General features: G+C 36.4%; 1 protein-coding gene across 1 annotated transcript in view; it reads right to left on the bottom strand.

Annotated features, from left to right (window-relative positions):
* Positions 1-890: 890 nt before the first annotated feature.
* Positions 891-21815, bottom strand: part of MACC1 (MET transcriptional regulator MACC1) — a 55784-nt gene continuing 34859 nt past the window's right edge. The window contains exons 2-5 of the mRNA XM_044389158.2: positions 20941-21063; positions 17205-19246; positions 13252-13440; positions 891-1215 (exon numbers count right to left, since the gene is read on the bottom strand). Of these exons, the coding sequence (XP_044245093.1) occupies positions 1003-1215; positions 13252-13440; positions 17205-19246; positions 20941-21055 (2559 nt within the window). The 5' untranslated portion in view covers positions 21056-21063 and the 3' untranslated portion in view covers positions 891-1002. The remainder of the gene's footprint in view (positions 1216-13251; positions 13441-17204; positions 19247-20940; positions 21064-21815) is intronic.

Raw genomic sequence — 21815 nt, forward strand, 5'->3', positions numbered from 1 at the left:
CACACACAGATCAGTGTTTTTGGTGGTTAGGACTGCTACACTCAACAGTGAAAAATCAGGTTTCTAAAACTAATTCTTCTTATTAAAAGTCCCTGTGAGTTCAAGAACTACTTCGCACTATGATCCTGAAGAAAAAGTCCAAGTTCATCAGGATTAGCTCTGTCCCAAGATGCTGGAAGATGGTGAAAACTATAGTCCATGGATGCAGACAATAGATTTCTGATGATAAGTCATATCTCCTTCTGGCAGTCTTTCAAAAGATGGTGGAAAAGTACAGCAAGTGTCACTGAAGATGAAGGAGCTACCCTGTCCCTATAAGTTTTAATATGCATTTTTGAATTTTACTATTTTGTTGTGTGCTATGTTTTTTAGAAGAATAAATAAAACCAGGTTTTGCAGACAGAAAACTTACTTCACATTGGCTATATAGCCCTGAGTGTGCTCTCCAGTCCTTAGTCTCTTCAGATAAAAAATGGGAAGAATGTTAGCAAACTCCACGGAGAAATAAAAGAGATCAAATATAGAAAGCCTGTAGCCCTGTGCCTGTCCACAGAGTATGCGTTTGCTTCTCCTCTCTCTCGACCTGCCTAATGGTAAAACTCCAGTGTTCGCCCTGGGAGCCTCTAGTTTATCTGGGTATCTGTATGATGTAATTATGCTAACAGTCATTTGTTTTAACTTAAAGAAATTAAAAATAACTTGGTAAGAGACAGAGGGTTTTATTTTCCTTTCTCAACAACAAAACAGCTAACGTTTGCATTTGAAACACATGTAAAAACACATGTTTGATGATAAAACCTATCCTTGGATTTTGTGTTAAGCTGTGCTTTCACCAGAAAAAAAAAAAAAAACTTTTTTAAACTTGAAAAAAATAAGTAATACTTCTCTGAGATTCTTTGCGCGCGCGCGCGCGCACACACACACACACACACACACACACACACACACACACAATTTTCCCCCTACCATTCTCCCTTCCTTCCCGGAACATACCCTTCATTTTTATGCTTCATCAGAAGTAGAGAATGCAGCTGCTCTCAAAAGCTCTAAGGAATGTATTAGTATTAAAGCTCCAGTTAAGTCTCGCCACTGTTTGGTCACAGGGTTTTTCATTCTGTCCAAAGCTGATTGAAGGTCTTGTAACACGTCTCTGTAGCTGTTTCCATAGTGAGCACCCCAAGTATAGAGAAAATCATAGGCAGGTTTCCACATCATCTATAACGAAAAAAATTAGACTGGAGTAGTGTGGAAGTAAAACAGAGAAAAAATAAATGCTTTAAAAAAAAGTTTTAAAAGCCTCTTAAGACATAAAAAATGGAATACCAATTATGCTTGGATTTACTTAATGTCATGAAAAACACGTTTTAATAACTATCACTTTGCTCTTATATCCTTGTGTTTCTAAACCTAGAGATTTTTAAAATAATAACTACAAGCAGGGCCTCTTTTTTTCTTGATCCATCATCTAAACATTGTTCATTGCCTTGATCTGAATATAAAATTCCTTGCACAATTTTTTCATATTGAGATATTACCAAGATAAACTTCTCATTCTCTGAGAGACTTTGAAGGTAAAAGTAATGATTCTTTCATTGTAATAGCATTTGTGGTGAGCTTTATGACACCACATATCAGAGAAGGAGCTATATAGTGTATTTAATTCTTCAAGTATATCAGTTTATTTGAGCAAGTTTATAAACAAGGAAAAATGCACCCTCATGATCAAGTCAAAAGGAAAGGAAAAATACAGTTCTTCAATTTAAAAAAAAAATTAATGAATCACTTTATGACCAAAAGAAAGATCAATATTCCATACTTCATTATGCTTTCCATGCCAATGACATCATTGTTTCCATAGAAATAAATGTACGTCAAAGAGGAACTTCATGTTCAAGCATGTATGTAATGGTAACCAAGGCAACCAGGCTCAGGGAGAATAAAGACAAAGGCTGAACAAATAGGACAAACTGTAGAATACACACATACACACACACAGAAACACAAACAGCTTAAAATAAATTTTCTCTAAGAAAATGACAAATGAACCAAGCACTTATAATCGGAATATTTGGAATATAAGCTTTATTACCTGCCACTTATCTGGGTTCACTAAACTCATTCAATTGTGATTTTATCACTTGCAAAATGCAGGAACACAAACTGTGAGCTCAATGTTATGCAGAGTTGCCCTCTTAAAACAGAGCCTCCATAACAGTAATAGCACATGAAGTAGGGCCTTGGGATATAATTTTTTACCCTGCTTTGATAGCCTCATATACTCTACAACTGAAATTAAAAGAATGAAAGACCTAAATAAGGAGTTTCATTGTGTTTCAATTTAATCTACATAACAGGCTAGGCATTGAACTCAAAAGACAGTTTGATGTTATTTGTCCAAATTGGTATTCCTGAGAAACCACAAACACTCATATCTTCATCTCTCTTAACAAAGCTTGATTCTGCAAGGTACTGAATGAAAAGTAATTATCAAAGTTATACCATGTCCAGGTGGTCATGATGCATCGTCCCAAATGGTTCCAGATTTTTGTATGTAAGCTTTACCCTCTCCAACCGGGCTTATAAAGAACTGTATCTTCCATCACTGATTGACTGTGAATGAAGTGTTCTCTCATCTATTTTTCTGAATACTCACTTTGAAACCAAACCTCCCAATTGCTGGTCACCACTAATAGCTCAGCAATGGAAGATGAGTTAAGGCATGTTAACAGAGCCTTTTTTGCCAGATTCAATCTTGCCTGTCACTGCTCAAATGCAAAGATGCACTAAACAAGAAGATTACTTTGTGGTGAGCGTATACTAACCCTCTGTAAAAGCTGTGAAACCTGTATTCTATGTCGCATTCATTTAAAATTCCCTGATGCTCAACTAGTTGCACATTCTTTTTCAACTTGTCATATGTTGTTTAAAATAATGATGTTTCTGGACAAAGTCTTCTAAGATTTTATGCTAAATCCCTTAGTAAGTGAATGATAAAAGATGTATTTGAAGATATTTTATGATAAATAGCAACTGGGAACATTTCGGTACCAAGATGATGGCACAGTATCACAAAAAACAGATGTCTTTTAAAAAATCGCAGTGATAATTTTCAGGCTGTGCACTATTACGTGTGCAGAGTCAGAGCAACTTCATAGAGGCAGCCAAAATGGCTGCACTGCTTTTCCTGGTAGAAAAACTCTGCATCACATATCTTGCTGCAGCATGGTGGACTGCTATGTGTAGAAAAGCCCTGAGGCATATTCAATCATGCAGCAGCCCCTTGGTGCTGTCTGAAGCAGGAAATACACCCGCGTGATGCAGGAATTGGAAACTACAGATTCAGAAGGAGTCCAGTGATACATTTATCTACTCAATAATGCAGAGAGCCATATAACGCTCTCACATTTGGCAATTTTTACTGATAGAACATTTCAGTCAGCTCTTTCAGTTCCGAGAAATTTGGAGAGATTTCTGAGCCTGGACCCTAATTAAGACATCTGAAAGTGTAAAAGGACTCCCCAGGACTACTCTGAATTTGTCAGAAAAGCAAGGAGGGATATGGCTTTAAACTCGTTGGGGATTCTCTGGAGTCTAATCCGTAAGCTACATAGGAATGGGTAAAATAGCTCTGGGCTGAAAACACTAGGGCCATGGTAAACTTCATGATTTATACTAAAATTAGTATATATTGCATTCCATTTTTGTTTCTCTTTGCAGCAAACTAAATCTGAATATTTCTTCAGTGCAAAATCTGATCTGCTATATAAAACATCATCCATGGCTCTCAACAGAGATGACAGAGAAACACTATTGTAGCTCAAATACAATGAATATATTCAAAATACATTGTTGTTCGTTAATTAATTATTTCACTTATTAAATCAAGAATTTTTGAGCAGCTACCACTACCGAAAGAATTTTGTTACAGAAAGGAATAAAATGATGACTATTGCATGGCTTGCTTTTAGAAGCTCTTAGCATAGAAGGGAGACAGATACTCGTGCAAACACTGGCCCAATGTATGAATAGACAGGATTTGGTCGCTACAAATAGTTAAGAAAACTCAAAGAATTACTTTCATATTTTCATTTAGTGTAATAAAAAATGATAGTTCCATTGACTGAGAAGCATTACGGTGTAATAGAAAGAAAGATGGGTTTTGGTGTCAGAGTCCTGGGTTGACGTCTGAGGTACATTCCCTTGTTGGATGGGTCAATTTGAGTAAATCAATCAAAGTATCTGAGCTTTATATTTTGCACTCTATAAAATATAGATAATAATTTCCAGGTTTATGTCCAAAGCACCTCCTGAAGTGTCTGGCATATAGCTTGCATTTAATAATTTTTAATAGGATATGAATGGGTAATTTTGGGATGAAAGAAAGATAAGGAATACAGCTTTAACCCTACTGCATATGAGGTGAAGGAGGGAGTATCCCTAGCTTCAGTAAGATATAAGAATAGAGATATGACCTCCAGGGAGCAGCCAAGAGTTTAGCATCATTCATGCTAAAGCAATGATGAAAGCATGAGAGTGGAGGAAAATGCCAGGGAAGAAAATGAAGAGATGGAAAATTTAACCTTCAATTAAGTCTACAGTTAGGGATCACAAATAAGAAATAGGAGCAATAAAGAGATGGAGAGAACCTGGTGTCAGAGTAATAGAAAATGAAGCAGGGTATTTCATGGTGCAAAAGTTAAGGACTGATAACATCCCAAAAAGGACATTCAGTTCACAGCAGCTTCTCAGAAGCTGTTGTTCGTATAGCCTCCCAACTCGGTGTTCAGTGACACCACATGAAGAGGTTACAATCATCAATGTTAGCAGTTTTTACACCTTACAAAGGTGTACATGCCGTATAAAGCATGACAAAAGTCCAGCCTTCATCAATGCAATAAATAATCAGTTGTTGTCCTTTGGGGCATAGCTATATGATATTTGACTCAAGTCCTTAAATATTTACACTTTTATTTCTTCAGCACTTCTTTCTATGTCATTCTACTTTCCCTGCTCAGCAAGTGAACATATGCTATCAAAGGCAAAGACACGAGGGGAAACTTGCATACATTAATTTAACTACAGACTTTATGAAATTGTGTCCAAAAATACACATTAAATGCCACAAAGTATTCTCAGCTCTGTAATCATTAAAGATAAAATAAAGTCATTTTTTTCTGGAAATGTTTGAATGAATAAAATAAGTAGAATAAACAATTTTCTTTCCAGGATGACCTAAGTCCTCCAAAAGCTGGAAGTGATTGTGGATTGCTAAGTCCTCTTCCAGGTTTATGTTATCTTATATCTCCTCAGTGGTTTGAAATAGTTCTTCCACCGAAATAGTTCTTCCGCTCTTGTTCAGTGTTATGATTTAAGGGGTGATATGCAGAATCTCTGCACTAATGCTTAGACAAATCAAAAGGAGAGCATGCTCCTGAGAGTTTGTTCTTGTGGAATTATTCTTAGCCACAAAACAAGTTCTCTCAGCTTTCTCATCTCTGTCACAATTATTTGACACACAGGCTTCATTCTTACTCCTCTACTCTTAGATTTTTTTAAGGTTAACTTCATTATGTGAAGATTAGGAGTTTCCAAAGTCCTAGCATTTGTGTAAAAGAATTCTGTCTTTGGTTTATCTTCCAGGTATTAAAGGACAAAGAAAAAGGTAAAAGAGCAATAAAAGAAGTAGTGAGATGTTAAAAGAAATGAAACAGGAATAGAGATTTAAAAAATAGTTTTCCAAATTTAGAGTGCTTAATCCCAGAAGCCAGTAAGACTCATTAGATAATGCTCTAGATAATGAAATGCAACATGAATAAAAGCAATTCAGATCTGAGCACAGCATTCCATGTCTTTTTTTAGCTCATAAAACATGAATAGCATAAAGAATGCAATTGGTTAACTACATTTGGATAATTACATTTTACCACATTAAAAGATTCATAACCCACCTACTTTCCTCATAAAACTCTAGGAGCAATGTTTCATTTTAAGTATAATTAGCTGAAGAGCTATTAAGGCAAATGTGCTTTATTAATGATTATTACATGTGTTCTATATTCAGTACATCATCTACAATATCCAAAAGTGGGCCTTCTATCACCTGTAATTGGTAACTGCCTAAATATTGTTGAAAATGAGGCTACATTATCTTCTAAAAAGAAAGGAGGCTAACATATCAGGGGGTCCCTATTTCTTCAGAAGGGAGATGGTACTTGGTTAAAACTTGATATAAGATTTTCTTGGAAAAGTCTCTTTGGGTACAGCCAGCTGTTTCCTCTAGGAATAACCACTTGGAGCACCAGGGATCAAGCATAAGCCAGAGGAAGATAGAGGACTCACTCCTTGCTTGTTTCTACTGAGAATAGTCTAACATCTTAGGAGAACCTACTGGACAAGCCATTCTCACTAAATCACTAACTCACTCACTAACCAGAACGAGAGGTCAGGTCACTTAGCTATAAATCCAAGGTGATTTCATTAAAGTATAGCCACGGATTTATTTCAATGTTAAGCAATTTTAATAAATGCTGATTTACATCTTATACTTAGCTGGATTCTGGTTTTCTAAAATTCCTGGTTGTTTGGGATCCCTCAAAATAAACCTTAATAAAGAAAATCTAAAATCTAAATCAAACATTGGTGTCTCTAAATCCATTTTAAGATATCTTTATAATATTTAAACTTTATAATATTTAATAATATGATTATTATTTCTATTAGATTTTCAGTGTGTAATAAGACATATAAGGTAGAATTAAACCAAAGATCATATGAATACAATGATGAATTCCACTATGATGTGATTTTTTTAATCTCATAATTTCAAAAAATGGAGTATCTTTTGGAATTAAAGATGGCAGCAACAAGCATCATAGTATTGTACAAAATAGACAATGATAATCTAAATATGTCACTGTGTCAAATCTCTAACACAAACAATGAAGAATTGAGCAATTATTCTACAAAATTTACCACTGGTAGATGAATTTCCATATAACACTTTCCCATTTTTTAAGAAATTATAAATGTATCTCTTCCTATAAAAGCCCATCAAACCATGCATTTGAGTACCAAGGCTAGAACTGGACAATGCCACATACCTCTAAGCAGAGTCCAGGCCTTGCTGTGTGAGCCAGAAAACCATAAGAGTTCAAGGACATTCCTTTTATCTTTTGCAAGAGATATTTTCCAAGAAAAATTCAATGTTGTTAAACCGGTAAAAAAAAAAAAAAAAAAAAGCTGACCAGCCAAGATTTTTTTCCTCATTTTTTCCATGCATTACCATTCTGCCAGTTTCTCAGAAAAGAAACCTTGAAATCATTGCTGACTTTTCCCTTATCTATATTCTTTCTATAGTTACTTTCAGCCATTTTACTAAAAGATAACTATATTTCCTTTTCCAAAATCACTCAGTGTCACACAGTTGTCAAATTCACCTCTTAGTCAAAATAACAGAAGATATGTATTTAATTATTGCAAAGGGCAAAGCATTGTCAAATATTTCATCTATCTTGTTTCATTTACTCCTCCAAATATCCAATGAGCAAGATAGTATTTTTCACCTCATTTTACAATTAAAAAAAAAATATTTCTAGAAAAGTCCAGTAACTTGCTGAAGGTCTTAGGGTTAATAGATGATAGAGTTGGAACAGGAATCCAGACCAGGAATCTTAACCACTATGCTCTGGCAGTCATTAAAGACTCTTTCTATCGACTTCAAATACAAATGTATCTCTAACCAACATTTCTGAACATATCTCCCAATAATTACTGAAATGCTCTCCCCTCCAGCCTGCATATTCTCTCAGTGGTCTCTAGAAGTCACTGGTATCCATAAGCACTGAAATCCCTTTCCAATCCTCTCCAATTATTCAAATGCTATCCATCCTTCAGGACTAAGATGAGTCTGCTGACAGCTCCTTCTCGCTTTGATCTTCTTTTATTTAGTTAATTCTGAAAGGACTTATCATCAATTATGCATAGTGGATAGGACTGTATGTAAAACATATCTGTGTCTGGATCCCAGTTATATACTTAATAACCATGTGATTCTGGATAATTTACACAAATGCATTCGCTCTCAGTTAGCATATTGTAAAAAATGAATAGTTGCAATGTCTTCCTTACAAAGTTTGTTAAAATAAATGAGATATGGTAAAGAAAATGCTCATAATGGTTAGCTGACACACAGTAAACATGCAATAAATTGCAACAACTATTACTACTTTCATTTTCATTTATTTTAGCATCTAAACATATACTTCTTTAAAATAAAACAACTCAAATATTGGGGTGCCTGGGTGACTTGGTTGGTTAAGCAACTGACCCTTGATTTCAGCTCAGGTCATGATCTCAGGGTCATGGAATCGAGCCCCATGTGGGGCTCTGCACTGGGCATGGAACCTGCTTAAGATTCTCTCTCCTTTTTCCTCTGCCCATCACTCCCTCTCTCCCTCTCTTAAAAAAAAAAAAAAATTAAGTTTATCTCAATCCCCAAGCCAAATAAAACTTGGCTTTAGAGACCAAAAAAAAAGTCACATTTTTCATTCTGTTCGTGATTTTTGTAGCTCCTAATGCTCCAATGCTGAGAACTGATAGTCCTAGTAAATGTGTTAAGTGTACAGATAAATTAAATGCTGAGAGTAAGGATTCAGAGGAAAGATACTAAATAAGTAGGAAGAATTCCATATAGAATTTTTATTCATCTATAAAAATAAATAAAATTAGCTGTTTGAGGAATACCTACTTTGTCATTTTAAATCTAGACCTACAATAAAGTGCTTGGAACACCATAGCCGCCAGTCAAAAATTAGGAGAGACAAAGTTACAGCTAGAAGATAAAACAGAAAATCAGATCCTCACTGATTGAGTGTTGACTACAAAAAGACTTATAAACACACCATGCCAGTCATAACTCTACAGATGAGTAGCTTCCGATATAAAAATATATTATAATTAGCAATGTTGACTTCCTTAGGCTTCCATAGTTAGGATGGCCCATTCTGGCAGGTCAGATAAGAAATCAGTCTTGACAGGCCTATTTGTGCCTGTAGTTGAGGTGGAGCCCAGTGGGGTAGAGGGAAAAAAGTGACGTTTTAGTGTCCTTGGTAAATAAGTGCCCTTATTGAATAAGATGGAGAGAGCATATTCTTTATTGTTAGGCAGGGGTCAATGGAAGACAGTTGTAAGGAACTGTGTCATATATACTATTAATTCCCAGAAGGATAGGTGAAGAGTATTCATTTTAGGCCTGAGGATATCTTAGCCCTGAAATCCCCAACATTTCCCCTAGTAAAATCCAATTTTTTAAAAATAGGCTATTTTTCTAGTATTCTATTGCTTCTGTTTTTTGAATTAAAGCTCTAAATAAATTCAGAAAAACTCCAATGAATTTTCATTAACTTTCACAGGAAAACCTTGGCAATGATTAAACATCTCTGTATAGCATAAATGTATTTTCTTTTCAAAAGAAATACTCTGACAAACATATTCCCTTAAAATCAGATTCCAAGTTTTGTTGCTTTGCTTTTACATAGTAAATGCAATTTCATTAGAAAAGTTGAGTAATATTTCTTATAACTTAGGGAGATAGTTAGTGCAAAAAGTGACATTTTCAGAAGTCTCCAGAGAGAAGCTTTTCTTTTTTTACTATTTTTAAAAAGATTTTATTTATTTATTTGACAAGGAGAGAGAGAGAGAGCACAGCAGGCAGAGTGGCAGGCAGAGGAAGAGGGAGAATCAGGCTCCCTGCTGAGCAGAGAGCCCAATGTGGGGTTCCATCCCAGGACCCCTCAATCATAACCTGAGCCTAAAGCAGACATCCAACCAACTGAGCCACCCAGGCACCCCCAGAGAGAAGCTTTTCTTTTTCACCTTATAAAAGAATAAGAAATGGCCCAAAAGTACTCAAGAAAAATATGACATACTACTAATAATCTCTATTCTTTAATTGGATTGAAGCTTAATAAAGATACTAAGGCAAATTTTGGTAGTATCATATGATGGCTCGAAGAAAGGAAAAGAAAAAGTGAAATGCGTCCCTTACTTCCCCATCCTGACCACACCTGGATCTGCCACTCAGCCACCACGGTGGATTTGGCGTGGGTGGGCCGAGTATAATAAAGTACAAGGACCCCAAAGCCAAAGCCTATGCTCCAAACTTGGTTCCATGACTTCCTAGCTATCTATGTTTAAGCAGGTTACTTAGCCTCTCTACATCTTAGATAGTATTGGTATCTGCCCCAGAACTTTTTGTTGAAAGGATGAAATAGAGTTAATTTTTGTGATGCTCTTTGAACAGTGTCTGGCCCACAATAAGTGCCAGATAACTGTCTTTGAGATAGAATAAAAATAGAACAAAAGGAAAAGGGAGAAATTGAAGATGGAAAGTGAGTGAAAAGAGCCCGTTGTAGACATTGGCACACATAGAGAGGAATTGTTGGGAAGTGTGCCCTCTGAGGAAGTGAGATAAAGGAAACTGAAGCCTGTGGGAACTACCAGGCCTTGTTTATCTCCCTGCCCTGATGCTGGTTCCCTCCCTCTGTACACTCTACCCAGAACTAATATCAGCATGTTTTGAAATCATTTATTGACTTGTAAATTGATCATATTTAAAAATCAGCTCCTTCTTGAGAGAAAAATAATTGTACAGCTCTTGGGTTTTTTTCCGCCTCAAGGGGATAAAAATTAGCATACATTTACTCTCTGGTTTAAATGGCCTAACAGATAAAGCCTCCCATAGGTTGTTTGGAATGGCTTTAGGCCCATATACCATACGTAATTTTCTAAGCATTTAATAACACGGATCAGAGTGATGATTGTTAGCCTTAGCCATAGTAAACTGAATGATAACCTCTAGAAAGACACCTAGGGACTGTCCTTCCTGTTTCTGAGTATTTTATCAAACTCAAAATAGACTTAGTCATTTGTGATTTGGACTGTACAAAAGTGAATAATGGAAAAGTGGCTGATGTTGGCTTCCATCAAGATTTGGGGGGAAGACAAAATATAACCAATCACAATTAGAGAGAAGTTAGATGCTTAACAAACCTGAGACAATAAATAACTCTCTGGTAAATAATTCTCAAGAAAACCGTTTTAAAAACAAAGCCTTACTAAGAAAAAAAAAAAAGTCTGGCTTTCAGTTCGGCAAATTTTTTAAAAAGAATTATTTTTAGAGTAGTTTTAGGTTCATAGCAAAATTGAGAGGAAAGTACAGAGATTTTCCATTTATCTCCCCCTCATACGTATGCATGGCCTGCCCCATTATCAGTAGCCTCCACCTGAAGGGTGTATTTGTTACAGTTGATGAATCTACAATGATACATTATAATTACCTAAAGTCCACAGTTCACCTTGGGTTTCTTCTAGGTGCTGTATATGCTATGGGTTTAGACAAATGTATAACAACATATACCCATCACTATGACGTTATACTGAGTATTTTCACTGCCCTAAAAATCCTCTGTGCTCTGCCTATTCATTCCTCCCTCCTAACACCTGGCAACCACTGATCTCTTTACTATCTCCCCAGTTTGGTCTTTTCCAGAATGTCATATATTTGGTATCATACAGTGTGAAGCGTTTTTCAGATTGGCTTCTTTTACTTAGTAATATGCATTTAAAGGTCTTCCATGTCTTTTCATGGCTTTGTAGGTCATTTCTCTTTAGCACTGAATAAAATATTCCATTGTTTGGATGCACCGGTGTACTTATCCATACACCTACAGAAGGACATCTCGTGTGGACAAAAGTTTTCAACACTTTTGGGTAAATACCAAGGACAGTGATTGAATGATCATATGCTAAGAGTATGTTTGGTTTCTAAGAAACAGCGAAGTGCCTTACAAAGTGGCCGTTCCCATTTTGTACCCCACCAGCAATGAATGAGCATTTCTGTTGTTCCACATCCTTGACAGCTTTCGGTGTTATCAGGGTTCTGGACTTTGGCCATTCTGATGGCTGGTGGTATCTCAATTAGACAACTTTTTAATCAGTTTTACTGAATTACCAGAGTACTATATCCCTCATAATGTCGTCTTTTTTTTCCTTCTTAAAGGTTTGTTGTCTTTTAGCTCATTCAGTAAAAACTCATTTGTGGATTGTAATGTCCTTCGTAGCGTATGGAGATAAATGTAGTCTATAAGGGAGAAGTGATCGATAAGGGGGAAATAGGTCCTGGATGCTCTTGGCTAAAGAGTCTGTTTAGAGGAGTCCTTGCTGGAGAGCCAGGCTCCAGGAACCCTGAAGCTTCCCCTTCAGCTGCTGGGATTCAACTGACTTGATTTGACTCTTCAAGCTTCATGGAAAGGTTGTCTTGTTCTGCTCATCCAGCTGGCATAGTTGCTTCAAAATTTTCTCAAGAAATTAAAACCCAGCTCTACACCCAAATAGGAAGTGAGGAACACACATAGCTTCTGCCTCCTACCAAGTCATCATCTAATCAGAGAGATCACCTTTCCTTAACTGAAATATCTTGAAAATGCTTTCACTCATGTGAGAGAAAGATACAGGACATTTTATACGTGCTCATCACTGGAATACTTTCATTTAAGTCAATAAAATTGAACTCACTTTCTTTATGGTAAATAGAGAAAATATTTATCTAACTTAGGCACACCAGCATACATTTGTTTTAATATTAATAAAAACAGTATTTGCATGGTAAATATTTACTTTGTACTCTGTTGTTATTCTGTATTTGATGTCTATAGTTCTTACTGTATACAAAATTGTGAAGGAGATAATGAAGCTCTTAGCTATTTCTAGCTCTCATTACCAGTAACCCCGCACTATCCACTTCCTTAATGCTTGTCACCAAACATTATTTATCACAAATGACCAAGTCTGTGACTGAGGCTGAGAAATACTTATTATTATAACCTCTTCCTTTGTTCTGATTTGGCCCCATTTCCTCCCTTCCAAGTTTATCTGTTCCTTGCCTCAAGTCCTAACAGCCCTGCTTACTGACTGACTAGCTATCCAATTTGGTCCAATTATTTGATCAAAGACCATGTTCATATGAAATCCAATAGGAGAAACATCAATGTATTTTAAAGGTTCTTGATGCCTTTAAACAGCAATGTGGGTATATTTCAGATAGTGTTGATGGTTATGGGGGCAGTGACTTCAGTTAGTGGATCCTCTAGGACACTCCCTCAATTAATCCATGTACGTGGTATAGGCTTGATTACACTAGATTTACTTGGTCTGTAATTTTGTACTATTTAATTGGACAAACAGAAATCTCACCTCAACAGCAACATCTCCAGCTTTTCCTCGGTGAGGAATTTCATATGCCTCCATCTGTTGCTTCGTGAGTCGTACTAACTTTTCAGCTAATTCTCTCCAGCCTTTTCCAAGCTTGACAGCTGAAGTCAGAATAGCAGCCTCTTGGATGAGATGTGCTACTAACCCTTGGCAATCCATCTTCAGCAGAGCCTGCAGCAACAATTACATATCATAGTTAAAATCAACTAATTTGGGCTTTCTCCTCTAAGTTAAATTTTTCATTATATTTTCTAGAAACTGGCATCCTCTTTCTCACCACATGTATATTTGAGGTTTCTAAAATTCCAAAAAGCTGATTTACTTTTAAGAAAATCCACCCAGCAAAGTACAGAGGATATGACCAGACCAAAATTAGGGGAGATTTAAGCCCAACTCAGTGACTAATTATAGGGCCTTGGGTAAACCACTCAACTAATATGTTTTTTAATATCCTAATTGGAAAAGGAGGAAGTTGAACTAGACGCTTACAAAGATACCCTGAGGTTCTAGCAGTCTATAATTTATCAACGCAGGGATGATTATTCACTCTACAAAAAAAAAAAAAAAAAAAAAAAAAATTCTTTTCCTTACCAGAGAATTGGCTACAGTATTTTTCTAAAGAATAAGCCCACTGGTGCTGGTAAATACTATTCTACTTTTCATCAAAATGTGAGTTAAAACTCCCCAGAATAATGCCTCTTGCATAAAAATGAGATACTCCTACAACTTTGAACAAAGCTATTGATATTTATGACTTTAGAAAATTAACTCTCTCCCTTCACCACCAGTGTAACTGTGTTAAATAGAACCACAAAGAATTAAAGATAAAATACTTAGTCTTCAACAATGCAAAATAGAAAACTATCAGACAGTCTTCTCTTCCCTTCTCATCCCTTTCTCTTCCCTTCCCTCTTCCCCTCCCCTCCCCTCCTCTTCCCTTCCCTTCCCTTCCCTTCCCTTCCCTTCCCTTCCCTTCCCTTCCCTTCCCTTCCTTTCCTTTCCTTCTCCTTTTTCCCTTCCCTCCCCTCCTTCCCTTCCCTCCTTAGTAAGGCTTCTCAGCTTTGTCAATCACCATTCATATTTCAAACAAATCTATGAGTTTCCCTTTGCCTTGAATATTTTTTTAAAACATGGGATTAGATCTATCCAGATCTTTTCCCTGTTCAAATAAGCAAATAAACATGTGTGGTAGTGCCTTGTCATTTAACAGCACTAAAAAGCTTTATCTATCACTGTGAAACAAGTAAAAATGAATGGTCAAGTAAGGCAACTAGTAAAGTCCATAGAGTATTCATTCCTATGGAAGTATGAGAAAGACCACCCATGGTTTTTATACATCGACTGTATTGGTCCGTAAATTTACAGTGAGGAGTTATGACCTTAGGAAAAAGCAGCACGGAGCCAGCAGGCCCCAGAAGGTGCCCTGAGTAAACTATGGAATGGTTTTAGCCACGCTTATTCCAGTTTCTTGTTTTAAGGGAAAGAAATCTGCACTTATAGTTTAAAATCCAATTCCACAAAGTATAGGGCTTTAGATAAATCACAAAATATCTCTGTTTAATGATTTTTAAAAAGGATACAGTGGTAATACCACCTTCTCTAGTTGCCTATAATCAGGAAATGTCAAGTGTCAAGTATATAATGACAACCAGTCTCAATGTCTAGATATGACTGAGGGTTTTTTGAACCCACAGTCTTTATTAGTTCCCTTCTGGCACTTCAAATTCAAGAAAAACACGTACTTATTATGCAAATAACGTTTCAAGAGTTGGCCTCTATGCCCCATGCTCTATCATCTTCTGGTCAGATAACCAGGCCCAAGCCCCTTCTATACAGAAATCCTGAAGTTTCCACTGAGGCATGGTATGAGTTTTTAGGAACTACTCCCTTGAATGAGTTCTCCATCAACACTGTTTAGTTAGTCACCAAAGCCACTCACTTAATTAGCATACACCAATATAGTGCAGATATGACTAGGCTAAAATTTCCAAACCATTTGGTCAAAATAACCTTTTTTTTTTTTTTTTTTTTTTTTGGTCACTAAGAGAAACAAGAAAGCAATTTTCAATTCAATCCTTCATGAGTCCATGCTGAACATGAGCTAATGCAGAGGTAATGAGAGGTAATGAGCTGCTGTAAAAGGCACATGCAGCTTCAACCACGTAGATCAGCCAATGACTCTAAATGGCCTAGGTGGAGAATTCAGCACACCGTCATAAAACTATCCCCTTAACAACTGGATATTGGGGCTTGGAAAATTTAACCCTGTCAGTATCACTGTAGAATCATAAAAATAATAAAGGAAAGAAAATGTTTTATATATACAATGCCTTGCTAAATTACTGTTACTGTCTCAGAATAAGTTCCTCTCCAGAAATCTCTCTCCTCCACATGCACCTGGATTAGAGCTGTCCTCTTCTCTGTGTAATCCTACTCATCTCTCGTAGGGCACCAGCCTCACACAGTTATAATGGCATTTACTACACATATTTATACACATAGTCACACAAACTTCTACACCACACCATGTACACATGCATTCATAACTGCTTTAGGAAAGTAGAGTCGTTTCAAGTGTGGCTTTGGAACCAAAAAGGCCTCAAACCCCATCTCTGATATTAACCAACTGTGGGATCTTGGGCAAGTTTCCCAGCCTCCCAAGACTCTGTTGGTAAGATGAAGCTCCTAGCTAGCTATACTGACTCCAAAGAGTTGTTACGGCTAAGTGAGAGAGTGTGCTTAGAGAGTTCAGCACAGAGTCAAACACTTAGAGAACCCTACAGGAATGTTAGCTATTGTTATTATTATTTATACATTCATTTTATAGCCACTTTTAGGAATATACTCTTGATTTTTCTCTTTACTTTTAGGAAATACTGAATTTCCTCTTTAAAGGCAAAACAGTTCTTTATCATCTATGTAACTCTCCAGTAAGCCTTACACTGAAGTAAATACTATGTTGAAAAAAAAAATGATTCTGAGAGTTCTTTAAAACATGAAGATTAGGAAGAGAATTAGCAAATTTTGGGTTGTGATGCATTACATATACAAGAAGAATATTAAAGTGATAATGTGAAAGACATTGATGATATGGGTTTTTTAATTTTCATATGTTTAAAAAAAACAGCAAATTTAAAAAATAATGCTAAATAGTGGACCTATAAGAATGGACAAGTTAATTAATCTTGTTTTGTTTTGCTTTTTTTTTTTTTAAGATTTATTTATTTTTAGAGAGAAAGCACGAGAGAGCGGGGGGGGGGGGGGAGCAGAGGGAGAGGGAGAGAGAGAATCTCAAGCAGATTCTGCACAGAGCAGAGAGCCCAACATGGGGCTCGAGCCCAGGACGCTAAGATCATGACCCGAGCCAAAATCTAGAGTCAGGCACTTAACCAACCGAGCCACCTAGGCACCCAAGAGAGAAAGCGCAAACGGGGGTGGGGAGCAGAAGGAGAGAGACAAGCAGACTCTGGGTTCAATCTCACAAGGGCACACTCTCACAACCCCGAGATCATGACCTGAGCTGAAACCAAGAGGCTAATGCTTAACCTAGTGAGCCACTCAGGCGCTCCGGCAGTTTGCCTTTATTTACTTTCATGTTATTGAAGCTGCTCTGGTATTTTAAGAGCTATTCAACTACTTGAGCGAGGAGGAGAAGAGATCTCTTAACTGTTATACTCTAGCACAAACAGAATCTTTAATCTTCCTTTGAAAGACGATCCTCAGGAGGCTAGTCTCTGGGAAAATCACTTGAATTTTAAAACTAAGAAATCAATTATATGATCTTGTAAGAAAATATCTATATTTGCTATAAAGTGACTTTAGTTTATTTGAAACTGCTGAGAATTTTTTAACTTCTCTTGTATGTTTCTATAAATATTCCCAAGTTAATAAACCTCTCTACAGTAAACAAATTACTGTGATCAAGCAATACTCACCACAATAAGTTCATAAAGAAACTTCCTGGTATTTTTATCTGCATGGCAATCTTCCTTTAACTTCTTTACAATACAGGAAACTTTTTCTGACTCTTTGTCTGCTTGCATTTGATCAAAGTCTTCTAGTGTCAGATGTGAGTAACCCAAGACATCAGCTAAAGCTTTCCAATCATAAACTTTTTCTGACACCAAAGTCAATACAACTGAGTAGATGTAAGTCAGTTTTTTAAAGGGTAGGGTAATTTGTTCAAGAAGATTTCTGGTGGTGAAGACATTATGGGACATAGATATTACTTGTTCTTTTGCAATCACCTTGACATTTTTGCAATGTACAAGTCCAACCTTACCTCTCAGGACTCCCACATACCATTCTTTCACCTTGGACTGCCCAATGGCTTTTACCCTACCCTCTCCAATAAGAGCTACTGTGTCCCCTTTGAAATATTCAAGTAAGTAGTCAATCTTTCTTTGTCTTAGCACTGTCTTCAGGGTTACCCCATAGTTGGTAAAGTTCATTTTTTTGTCTTGAAATGTGGGATATTTCACACATGCTGTTGGTAATAATGGAGCGGACTTGATTTTCTTCTCTTCCTGCATATCGCCTGGCAGATTTGAGAGCCTTTTTAGGTTTGGAGCTGGATCAGGCGTAGTGACAAAGAATTGTGTAACTGCTCTACCATTGGGAGGCTCCACCTGAACACGGAAAACAAACAAGTGCATTTCTCCAGAGTCAGTTAAGGAAAATAAAAATTGTTGATTAACTACTTCGCCTGCTAGCAACTGCTTTTGTTTAATTTCTTTCCTTTCTCCTTCTGCTTTTACTTCAAAATCAGGATCACATGAGAAAACAGAAATATTTAAATCTTGTGGCTTGTCAAGTGAGAACGAATGCTTCCCCCAGAGCTGAAACACAACTGGAGATGTGTTTTTTCCACCCTTCTTAATATCAGAGATTGTAAGCTTTCCTGGCATGTAACTGTGTCCACACACTATGAAAATAGCAGTGAAACTGGGATGAATATATCTGGGCCCATAAATTCCTATTGAGATGGTTTTGTGAATACAATCCCAAATGGTGGCAGCTGGTGACCGAGTGGCTTTAATTTGTGCAGCAACCACGAGATACATCACCTGGCTCAAGTCTATTAGCTTGACTTGGATAGTGTCTTTGTAAATATAACAGTTGTTTAACACTTTGAAAGGGCCTTCTTTACCCGGGCTGTGTAAACACACCATTTCTGTCATGACTTGGCTGAAAGGATCCTTTCTCACTTCAGCTCCTATTTTCATCTCCAGCAAAATGGCTTCCATTGTGTTAAGGTTGCTTAACATGATTTCCAACAGTGGGCTTACAGTGCATGAAAGATCATCATTAAGCATTTGTGGAGGTTCAAGGAATGCCCTTAGAGACACCTCTTGGAATTCTCCCATAGCTACGTGGCCTTGGGGCACATGAACAGTGATATCTGATTCAGGTAATTGTACTGACCCTCCTTGGTGACTTAATTTGCAAACTATCACGGTCTCTGCAACTTGTGTTTGGGCCCATCCGGGACTCTGATTAATTATATTCAAATCCAGGCAGGAACGGGCCAGCTGGCGTTGACTTAACCAGGCCATTTTATAAGCCTCTCTGTCATTCTGAAGCCATTCTAAGTCTTGTTCTAGTATCTGGCCAGAGTTATATATATTCTGATGGGCATGTGCTGTGTCATCTAAAATGTCCAAAAGTTCCGAAACACTTTTAGATCTCCCAGATGTCCGCAAGGAAGACTGCCCAAGCAACTGATGCACATCTAGTTCATCACCAGAGGAATCACAACAATTTCCAGTTTCTATTTCTCTAAAAAAAAGAAAAGGATCTTCCTTCAAGATGGAAATATTATCTCTCTTCCGATTATTTCTTAGCTGAGCTATGTCATCCAAAAATGGGTTAGAAGCAGACAGTTCATTCCAGAATGGATTTGTAGCCTTGGAAGCATTATTGCCATGATGTGGGAAAGGATGTGGCCCATTGAGAAGAAATCCTGGGTCTGGACATTCTTGTTATTTAGACAAAAACAAAACAAAACAGAGGTGAGGTGACATCCTGAGATACAACCAACTAATTCTTATTATAGCTTAAATATTCAAGACTTCTATTTTGCCTTTTGATCTCCAGTCTAATAGCTCCTGCAAAATTAATGTTAAATTTGCACAAATTTTCATGTTATGAGGAAAGAGAAACTGTTCTGCCAGTTTATTTTGACTATGTTTAATGTTGTTTTATCTTAAGAACTATGATTTACAAATAAGTGTTCAAAAATTTAGATAATAATCATTTGAATACATTTCCTTGAAAATTACCCAGACTACATACACTTATGCCTTATTGTTTTTGTTTCATTTTCACAAAAGAAAACCTCTGAACAAACAGAATAATTCAGTCAACTATCCAAATTCTTCTAAACACTGAATAGTCAGTCTCATTATATCTAGATTATTCATTTAATGTTTTTCTTTTCTGATAATAGTCCCCGTGTAAAAAAATCAAATGCATCTGTTAATAGCTAAAGTAATTTTAAAAATATGCCAAATTAGACAGTAATGCATTTCTTAGATTATTTCCTGTAGCTTTGCACTGATAAATTTTAATAACATTGAAATTTTTTCATGAAAAATAAACATTTCATGTAAATGAACATTGAAAAATAGATCACCATTAGATTTACTATTTGAAGGAATTCATTGAGCTTTTCTAAATTTAAAATGACAAAGAACAGGCTTACCACTATGAAGGGAAAACATGTTATTACTTTGGAAAGTGAATATTTTAAGAATTGGCAAACATGAAAATATTTACATATGAACCATAAGGAATTTCCATATATCTCACAAGTATTAGTCATTTTTAAATGTTTAGAGCAACTCATACTTGGTCATTTCTCAATAAATATTGGTAGTGGTTCTGTGGATTTAGTTAAACTGGTACGCTTTCATGAAAAGGAAAGCCCAACTGGCCAGCCAAAATTGAAAAATGAATTCAAGTAAACTGTCAGACTTTTTTGTTTAATATATATTGAACTACATCTTAATTGAAATGGGTTTTAAGCATCATGTACTAAAAATTAGAATATGCATTTGAAAAATAAAAGTTGTATTTCTATCATTTCCACATTTCTTCAATCTGGTTTCATCTAACGCTCTTCAAACTTACCTTTCCTCTGAGGATCAATTCAATTCTTTCACTCTTCATGAAGATTTTTTTTTTAAGATTTTATTTATTTATTTGACAGAGAGAGAGGCAGCAGCGAGAGAGGGAACACAAACGGGGAGTGGGAGAGGGAGAAGCAGGCTTCCTGCTGAGCAGGAACCCCAATGCGGGGCTTGATCCCAGAATGCTGGGATCATGACCTGAGCTGAAGACAGATGCTTAATGACTGAGCCATCCAGGTGCCCCCTTTATGAAGATTTCTTAGCCCACTCCAACCTTTAGAGATCTTGTTAGCCCCCAAATTCATTATATTTACTGCATATATCATTCACTTAATAATGAATTTTTGCCTTCTCATAAGATTTATATAATCTGTTGGCTGTGCCATTTTAATTTGCTCAGCTTTTTAATGATAGTGTAAGTATTTTCATGATAATTTTGTAATTTTATAATTCTTTTAATCTTCTGTAGCTCTTTTCAGAGGTAGCCCTCCAATAGTTATCAGTGTTGGGTAAAAAAATTACAAATTATAAATTCTCATACCTGTTAAATGGAAATTTCTTGAGGATTTTTGAGCTTCCATGTCAAACAAATTTCCTTCAGACTTACTTCGTGAAATTCCTCCTAACCAAAAATGGGCTCTTTCATTGGTTATCATTTTTTCACCTACAAAATAAATAAATAAATAAATAAATAAATAAATAAATAATTTTTATAAGCATACATACACAGGTTGTCAGAGAAACTAAACTTAAAGTATTCACACATACTTAAATAGAAAACTGCAGGGCACCTTGGTGGCTCAGCCGGTTAAAGGTCCACCTTAGGGTCAGGTCATGATCCCAGGAATCTGGGGATCAAGCCCTGCATCGAGCTCCCTGCTTCATGGGGAATCTACTTTTCTCTCTCCCTGTACCCCTCCCCATGATCCATGCTCGTGCTCTCTCTCACTTGCTTTCTTTCTCAAATAAATAAATAAAATCTGGTGGGATGATGGACTAGATATCCTAAAATATGTATTGACACTTCACTGAAAAATGCTTAGACTCTAGATTAATACCAACAAGCAAAACGAGAATGTATTACTGAGCCTATAAAAAAAAAGTAATTAATGAAAATCCCAAGGATAACAATAACAACAAAAAACAGTAAACTGAAGCTTCAATAAATAGGAAATCCCCATTTGGTGAATGGAAGACAAACATTCACAAAACTGGAAATTCTCCCCTGAGTTCTTCTATACATTCAATGAAGTTCCAAGAGAAATCATAACATGTTATGTGTATGTATGTGTTTGTAACTTCTTAGGCTATTTTAAAATTTATATAGAAAAGCAAAGGGCTAATATTCAAGACAATCCAGAAAAAGAACAAGAAGGAAGTGAAGTGTGCCACCAGCATTTAATATAAATATGTGCT

Source organism: Ursus arctos, unplaced genomic scaffold, assembly GCF_023065955.2.
Source record: "Ursus arctos isolate Adak ecotype North America unplaced genomic scaffold, UrsArc2.0 scaffold_3, whole genome shotgun sequence".
In the NCBI taxonomy this organism is placed as follows: domain Eukaryota; kingdom Metazoa; phylum Chordata; class Mammalia; order Carnivora; family Ursidae; genus Ursus; species Ursus arctos.